The sequence below is a fragment of the Piliocolobus tephrosceles genome, chromosome 19 (assembly GCF_002776525.5).
Source record: "Piliocolobus tephrosceles isolate RC106 chromosome 19, ASM277652v3, whole genome shotgun sequence".
NCBI classification, from domain to species: Eukaryota; Metazoa; Chordata; class Mammalia; order Primates; family Cercopithecidae; genus Piliocolobus; species Piliocolobus tephrosceles.
Window position 1 is genome coordinate 18888705 of NC_045452.1, and position 8807 is coordinate 18897511.

Genomic DNA, 8807 nt, shown 5'->3' on the forward strand with positions numbered 1-8807 from the left:
GTCTGCATGAGCACCAATGGGCGGAGGCCGCCTCCCTCTGGGGAGAAGGGCAGGCCACCTGGGTTTGGAAGGCTAGGGGGACACCAGGCCACCCCACCCTGGAAGAAGAAGAAATGGAAGGCCCGAGGTCCCTCCTTTGGCTCCGCCTCTCCCAGTGACTAGAAAATTGCCTGCTTCAGCTCCCCAGACCTGCTGAGGGCTCTAAAGCCTGGGGCTTCCGCCCTGGTCCTTCTCCCGCAGTTGTTTGTAAAGGCAGCACCAGGCCGGAGGAGGGCTCTGAGACGAGGAGCTGCCCACCGGGGCCTTAGCACCTTGATAAAGCCTGGAGAATCGGGGCACTGGGCCAGTGAGGGGCAGAGAGCACCTGGGGACAGACATCAGTGTCTGAGGGCAGCTGGAGGCCCTGGGAAAACTGAGTTTCAGATGCCTTTGGTGTGGGGGTTTGAGCAAGGCCCTGGCAGAGCCCTGGGAGGAGGCAGGAAGGGGATCCCAGTGCGGAGGGCAGTTTTCCCAGGCTGCCGTATCAGCTGTGGGGGGAGCTATGGGTGTGGGCTCCATTCGTCATGGACCCCTTCATCCCACAAATGCCCCCACACTCCTGGGTCCTCTCCTCACAGAACCCTTGACCTGTCCAAGGCCCCCTGGGGTTTGCTTTAACGATAGGCATTGGGCAGGTGGATGAGGAACGGAAAGGGGATACCCGCCCCTGCCACTGGGACCCCGTCCCACCAGCCTTGGGGAGCAGTGGGTAGTGGAAGACAAGCAGCACCTGAACACCCAGAACGCAGGCCCCCCGTGAGCTCTGGGTCTGCTTTAAAACCTGTGTACACATCTCTCCCCGCCTGGGCTGGACTGGCTGGTCACTGAGGGCAGGGGCAGGGCCTGTGTCTGACTCCCTCACCCTTCCTGGGACCTGGCACAGTGAGTGCTCAGCGTTTAATGAATGAATAAATGAACGGTGACTGCAGTGGTGCAGGCCTGAGCAAGAGAAGAGGGGGAAGGGGCAAAGAGAACATAGCACCGGGAGCCCTGGAGGGAGGAGAGAATTTAAGAATGTTGGAAGAGGCCAGGTGCGGTGGCTCACACCTGTAATCCCAGCATTTTGGGAGGCCGAGGCAGGTGGATCACCTGAGGTCAGGAGTTCAAGCCCAGCCTGACCAATATGATGAAACCCGTCTCTACTAAAAATACAAAAATTAGCCGGTCATGGTAGCGGGTGCCTGTAATCCCAGCTACTAGGGAGGCTGAGGAAGAAGAATCGCTTAAACCCGGGAGGTGGAGGTTGCAGTGAACTGAGATCGCATCACTGCACTCTAGCCTAGGCAACAGAGTGAGACTCTGCCTCAAAAAAAAAAAAAGTTGGGAGAATTCTAGAATGTGTGGAGGATTCCAGAATGTTCAGAAAGTACGAGAATATTGAGAAAGTTCTAGAACCTGGTTGCTCCAGTGTGGTTCATAGACCGACCCCATCAGCATCACCCAGGAACGTGTTAGAAACACAGAATCCTGCACCCACTCAGACCTGCGGAGTCAGAATCTGCATTTAACACGAACCCTGGGTAATTTGCGTGCATAGCCAACTTTGAGAAGTGCTGGGCTACGAGGCTGGGAAAGTTCTAGAATATTTAGGTTAGAAAGTTTCTTAAAGGCCGGGCGCGGTGGCTCAAGCCTGTAATCCCAGCACTTTGGGAGGCTGAGGCGGGTGGATCACGAGGTCAGGGGATCGAGACCATCCTGGTTAACACTGTGAAACCCCGTCTCTACTAAAGAACTACAAAAAACTAGCGCGGCGAGGTGGTGGGTGCCTGTAGTCCCAGCTACTCCGGAGGCGCTGGCAGGAGAATGGCGTAAACCCGGGAGGCGGAGCTTGCAGTGAGCTGAGATCCGGCCACTGCACTCCAGCCCGGGCCACAGAGCTAGACTCCGTCTCAAAAAAAAAAAAAGAAAGAAAGTTTCTTAAAATAGGTCCAAGAGAGAAGAGAGGAGCAGAAATAGGCTGGCAGGGACGATGGCAGCCAAGAAAGAAGCAGGGTCTCCCCAGAATGCCAGGTCCCAGGGGACCTCCCTGGCCTTCCTGCTTCACAGCGATGCAAACTGAGCCCCGCAGGGGATGGGACCAGCACCTGGGCTCTCCGGCCAGGAGGATGGCCCAGAGGGCCTCAGTCGTCCTCAGCCTTGATGAGGTGGCCGCTGAAGGTGATGTAGGTGTCGAAATCATTGCTGTAGATGGCGTTCTCGCGCTGGCGCTTGAAAAGCCGCACCCAGACGCGGTCCCCGTAGGCCAGGTCCAGCATCACGCTCTGGCTCTGCATGATGCTGCGCTCGCTGGGCTGTGCGTACAGGATGACGGCCTCCTTCTGGTTGTGCATGATGTGCACGTACGTCTCCTTGTAGTTCCAGCTGTGCACATTGAGGCTGAAGAAGTAGATGCCGCGCAGGGGAGCAGCAAAGTGGCCAGCCGCCATGTCAAAGCACCCATCGAGGTTCACAAAGACCCTTTCGAAGAGCAGCGTCTGGAAGTCCTCGCCGCTGTGCAGGGCCGTCTTGCGGCCCACTGAGAAGGCGAAGAAGCGCTTCTGGCACGGGGCGCCGGGGCTGCCCATCTCCCCCTTGTCGCCCTTGCTGCCCTGCGGGCCAGGCTGCCCTTGGGGACCCTCCCTGCCCATGTACCCTGGCAGGCCCATTGCGCCTGGGTCCCCTTTGTCACCTGCGGGGATAAAAAGGGACAAGTCAGGGTGGACATCTGAGCCTGCTCCAAGGAGGTACCCACACTCATCTGTGAAGGCGCTGCCCCTGTCCTGGCCCAGAGAAGAAGGCAGCATTTATTTAGCACCTACTGTATGCCAGACATTGCCTCCCCAAATGCCTGCCTAAAGAAAACATCATGACCATCTTCACGTCACAGAGAGGTTAGGTGACTCACCCCGGGCCACAGACTGCAGGAGAAGAGGCAGGACTTAAACTATGGTCTGTCCCCAGGGTGACTTGGCTTCCCCTCACCCAGCAAGGAGAGTCCAACTGTTGTCTCTGGGAAGCCAGGCCCAGGCCCCCACCCCAGGACCACAGTGCAGCCCAGGCTGGCAGGGATGTGCGGTGTGCTGGAAAGTACCTTGGGTTTCCGACCCAGGGAAGAAGCCAAGAAAAATACCTTTGCCCACCTGGAGGAAAAGCCCAGGTTAGGAGCCAGGAAGCCCTTGGTTGGCAGCCCTGCCCCGTGTGACCTGGGGCACTCCATGGCTGGGGTCTGGGTTTTCTGGTCTATATTTTAAAGAGGATTATGTCCACCTCAGGGGTGTTTGTGAGCTCTCAACAAAATGTCCTGTGGGAAAGCACTTTGCAAACTCTGCAAATAAGAGGCAGGATCGTTCCCCCAGCATGGCTGGCCCACCCCGACCTGCTCTGAGGTCTGGCAGCATCTACAATGCCCCCCGGGCAGGCACAGCCCTGCCCAGCCCTTAGTCCAGGCTGACTTTGAACATAAGGAAAGCAGGTGACCACCCACACCTGGAAGGACCTGACCTCACATAGCTCCCTGCCACCTGTCACAGTGCCTGGAGTCACACCAGCAACCACACCCTTGCATGGGTTAGAAGGCCCTGTGTTTTCCACAGGTGGGGAAGGGGGCAGAAAGGAGGGCACAGGCCCTTGAGGCAGAAGCCCAGAGAGGGGGTCAGGGCAAGTCCACGGCTCTGCAGAGGTCTGGCTCCACCGCCTCGCTGGAGAGCCGCGTCCTCATCTGCACGGCTCCAGAGCGTTTGCAGAAAGCTTGCTGTGCCCCAGGCCAAGGGAAGGAAGGAGTGGAGGGTGGACAGGAGGAAGGGGCTATCTTCTTTTTACAAATAAGGCAGCAAGCTCAGGGTAGGGGAGAAACCAGCCTGACTCACTGGGCAAGGGAGCAGAAGAGGTGAGGCTGGGACCCAGGACTCCCAAAGCCAGCCCAGGGTCCCTCAGCCATGGCAGCCTACCCAGCTCCCAGCAGGCTGCTGAGCTGGGCACAGGAGCAGTGACCCCGGGTTTGGGGAGGGCAATGAGGAGGGACCATCAGCAGCCAGGCACCTCTCCAACCTCATGCAGACAGCTAACTCAGCCCTGGTAAGCTGGGTGGGGGGGGGGGGGGGGGGGGGAAGAGCAATATCCTCCGCATGAAATCAGAACAAGGGCAGGACAGGTGCCAGGTGACCACTGGCTGTGCAGTGGAGTGTCCCCGGGGAGAGCTCAGGAACAAACCTGGCTCCGTCCCTGACAGTTGTGTGGCCCCAAGAGACTGAGTTTCCCCTTCTGCAAAGTGGGAGGAATAAGAAAATATTGAACTCACGGGCTGTTGTGGGCAGAGACCGAAGTTAAGAATGTCAAGGCCTGGCCATAGCTGTCAGCCACCACAGCCTGGAAGGGAAGCGAGTCCCTCCACGTCCAATTAAGAGAGTGGGTAGCCAGCCCTCACTTGGACGCCCATCACCTGGACGGCCCTCACCTGGATAGGATCTCACCTGACGGCCCTCACCTAGATAGCCCTCACCTGGATGGCCCTCACCTAGATAGCCCTCACCTGGATGGCCCTCACCTAGATAGCCCTCACCTGGACAGCCCTCACCTAGATGGCCCTCACCTGGACGGCCCTCACCTGGACGGCCCTCACTTGGACAGGCCCTCAGTTGAACGGCCCTCACCTGGATGGCCCTCACCTGGACAGACCCCACAGGGCTGCCTGCTCCGACCCTTGGCCCCCGCTGGCTGCTCTCCACATGACGTTAGAGGGATCCATTTGAAACCTGGGTGGGATCAAGTCCCTCTCCCACTCAAACCTGCCCCTGTTCCCACTCCACTCAGCAGAGCCCAAGTCCCTACGGTGGCCTGTGGTGACAGCACTCCATGTGATCTGAGCCTGGTGCATCTCCCAGCCCTGCCCCAGGGCCACTGCACCAGCTGTGCCCTTTGCCAGGAGGCTCCTCCGCCACCTCTTAGAAGCCTGTGCTCCATGGGTCCTCCACTGACCACCCCATTCAATATGCAGCCTGCAGCCCAGACCCACACTTCTGAAGCTCCTTTTCATTTCCCAGAGCACTGATCACCGTCGAACATTCCACTCCACTAACTTAGGTTGCTCACGTCCCGTCTCCCCACCGAGAACAGGCGCTCAGGCGGGAGGCATCTTGGGCTGGTTTCACGCTCCGTCGTCAGTGTTTGGAAGTCCTCGCTCACAATGGGGCTCGGTAACTCAGGATGAAAGAGGAGTCTGGGCAGGTTTCCGCCCTGCCCTCTACTCCCTCCACCTCAGCTCCCTGGCCCTCCCTGCCCACTACCAGGCCCCATGGGAGGGCACTTACCCTTCAGGATGGTGATGTTAATGTAGGGTCTGATCTCAGGCAGGGCGTGCGGGAGGCTGGAGGAAGAGGCTGAGGACACATGGGCAGGATCCAGGGGGTCCTCAGAGTCACAGCACCGTTGGCAGCCGCTGGCCACAGCTCTGTCAAAGGTGAGCTCCACCTTAGGGACCTCACACATCAGGAGAAAGAGCAGGAGCACTGCCCAGAGGGGACCCAGGGCGGCTATCCCCATGGTGACCTGGAACAAGGAAGGAGGGACAGGATCTATATTTCACTCAACATCTACTATGTGCCGATGCCTGGGGTGGGCGGGTGCTGCCTCCCCGAGCCAGAGCACTCCTGACCTAACTCCAGAGGGAAAGTTATTGCCCCATCTATCAGACAAGAAGATTGAGACCTCCACAAAGCAGCTGTTCCCCAAGATCGGGAGGAGACTGCGGCAGGGGAGGGCCTGGATGCGGAGTCTCCCGGCACCCAGTCCATGGAGGCTTCTGCTACACGCAGGCCTGAGAAGGAGGAAGCCCCTCTGAAAACAGCCACAGCCGAAAGCAGACAGGGATCCCAGGAAGGCTTTGCTTGGGCAGATGAGAAGATGTCCCAGCTGGCCATGGGTGGCAACCCAGGAGACCATCAAATGCTTTCCCGCCCACGGCACCTCCCTCTGGCATTTTCTTGCCACCGACTCCACTATCCCCAACAAACACATGCCCCTCAGGCAGGAGGACAGAGGTTAGTGAACACTGCGGACAAACGTGGAGGATTCTGTAGGCTTATTCTCAGGAGAGGGGATGGATGGCTGAGCCCATGTTTTGGCATGAGAACACCGTAGTTCTGCAAAAAGAGATAGGAGAGTTCATTAATCCTAGCAGACAGAAAGCAATATCCATGGGAGCATGTGGGGTGGTGCACGGCGATGGCGTCATTGCATCGCTGAGCAATCGAGAGAAGGCATACCGGCTCCTTGACTGCAGCCCATTGCTAGTCTTTAGAGTGCCTTTGTGCAAAGTAAAGAAAGTGCCCCTCTGGACAAATTCGAAATGATAAGAGTCCCCTTTGGAAGGACGTGATGCTGAGGGTGTGCTGCTTGGCAAGGGCTGGCGCTAGCCCACCGCCCTGCTCAGCACCTGTGTGCAGTCAAGAACCTATGAAACCCAACCTTATCCAGAAGCCCTGCAGGGAGGGGTCTGGAGAGAGAGTTAATTCATTGGAAGATGGCTGTGTCAATCATCGTAGACCTGCCAATCAGATGCCAAGGTGGTAGATTGGAATTAAGGGGTAGGACGAGGAGGTATGAAAAATTCTAAAGGGTCAGAAAAGTGTAAGTGTTGGTGAGGATCTCTGTCTCTGGCCTTGTCCAGGAAGGGGTCCAGGGTTCCAGGAGAGAGGCAGGAAGTAGCCTGGACAGCAGGCGCTAGAGACAGGCCTGGGTTGGGTGGGCAGGAAGCCGGGCAAAGACCTTTGAGGTGGTGCAGCTTCTGGGGGCTGGCCCCGAGTTATCACAGGATCAGAAACTCTGCTTTTGAAACCAGACTGGTTTTTACACTTCTGGCGTTTCTTTGTTTATTTCCTTTTTGTTCTCCTTTAACATTTAGTAGAATTCAAAAATATTTTTTTTGTGGTTAATACATGTAGACAAGGTACAATTATTACTTTTTAAAATGCCACCCTATCTCAGCTGAGCACTGAGGTGAGGGCAGAGTTTTAAAGGGGCAGGATGGCCAGGTGGAATGACTTATTCTTGCACTCCCAGCACTTTGTGAGGCCACGGAGAGAGGATCACTTGAGACCTGGAGTTCGAGACCAGTCTGGGCAACATAATGAGACCTTGTCTCTATTTTTCAAAAATTAAAATTAAAAATAAATAAAGCAGCAGGAGCCCTGTCCCCTACCCCCAGAGCTGGGTGGTAGCAGCAGGAGAAGGGGGGTGGGCAGGGAATCTCCAGAGCCACCTCCCTCTTCCTGGAAGTGACTCTTCCCAAGCTCCTGTCTGCCCAGCCTGGCTGGGTTCCTGGTTCTGCTCAATTAGGAGGTCAAATCCTCAGAGGTCAACATCCTCCCTGTCTGAGACTGTCATCCTCAGCTTTTACTTATAAATGACAAATCCCAGTGGTTTTGGAAATCCCAAAATTCCCTTCTTTTTCCCAGCCATAGATATGATGTCATGAGAAAAGCTGAGGTCTTAGAGTCAAATCTGAGACCCAGAATAGTTTGCAAGCTGTGTGACCTAGGACTAGTGGCTGAACTTCTCTGGGCTTCCTGCTCCTTGATACTTACAAGGAGATGACACCTCCCTCTCCCTCCCCGGTAATTTGGAAGGATTTCAATGCAGAGAAAGTGCCTGCCTTGTAAAAGACTTAAAAAAAAAAAAAAAAAGTGTGCTTTGACTTCTTCCCTTTGCCTGCATGGGATGGGAAGGAGAACTTCTCCCAGACGACTGGCATGGTTTGAGAGCATTTCTGTTTCCTATTGGCCCCAGCCAGATGGGAGGCAAAGGCTGTGAGACACAGAACCGTGGCCTGGGAGCAGGAATCAGGAAGCCGTTAATGAGGAATCATAACCGCAGCTAGGATCACAAACTAGCTCTGGGGGTGGGTGCCAGGCAGGAACCAAGTGTGGGGACCAAGTCATAGAGAGAACTTTTGGGGTCCTTGCTGCTTCCACTGGGGAGCTGGGACCTCTTTGAGGAGGGAGCGGCAGGGCAACTTTTCTCGTCCAGGCAGGCCGTGCAGAGCTGAGTTTGTGTGTGCCCGGGCAGGGGCGGGCACAAGCCGGGAGCAGTGGAGCGCAGCCCTCAGCCAGAGGCAGGAGGAAATGTGGAGGAGAGAGCCTGCAGAGGCTGTCCCAGTCAGAGGGAGAGAGCAGGGCCCGAGATGCTTCCAGGAAGCAAGGAGGGAGGAGAGGAATTCCAGGCTCTGACCCCAGTCCCCAAGCTGAGGAGCCTCTGGTCACTCACCCTGTGTCCTGTGGCCTCCCAAGGCGAATCACGGACCCTGAGCCACTGCATGGCCTCTGGCTCCTTGGCCCATGTCTGCAATACTAACTTGTTGCTGGCCCAGACCCCCAGGCCCAGCAGAGGAGGGAGAGAGGAGGGGATGGAGGGAGAGAGGGCGGAGGGAGGGCGGAGGGAGCGGGCAGAGCCGCTTCCCACTTCCCCTCCTCCCTGCTCCCTCCCCTTCAGCCTCTGGGTTCTGCGGAGATAAAGGGAGGCAGAAATTTCCTTTGCTTAACTCTTTGGTGATCCAGTGGGGTCTTGTTTGATTCAAAGGCCTAGAAAGTCAGAGCAGGGAGGAGTGAGGCTCCCTGATGATTGGGAAATGGACACAGGGATGGGGCAGAGGAGCCCCTAGGTTGCTCAGGAAGGGGGAGGCAGCCCTGAGTCCACCCTGAGCTAAAGTGCTCAATTGCTCTGAGTCATAGAGGCAGGGTGGGTGGCAGAGAAGGTGCAGGTGTTGGCCCTCCAGCCACAGGCTAGAATCCTGGCCC

General features: G+C 56.9%; 1 protein-coding gene across 1 annotated transcript; it reads right to left on the reverse strand.

Moving 5' to 3' along the window:
* Positions 1-1952: 1952 nt before the first annotated feature.
* C1QTNF6 (C1q and TNF related 6) lies at positions 1953-8423 on the reverse strand. The gene is made up of 3 exons (XM_023222066.1): positions 8278-8423; positions 5325-5562; positions 1953-2707 (listed from the first exon to the last, which is right to left on the reverse strand). Exons 1-3 carry the CDS (start codon positions 8326-8328, stop codon positions 2160-2162), a joined length of 837 nt encoding a protein of 278 aa, XP_023077834.1. The 5' UTR covers positions 8329-8423; the 3' UTR covers positions 1953-2159.
* Positions 8424-8807: the final 384 nt, after the last annotated feature.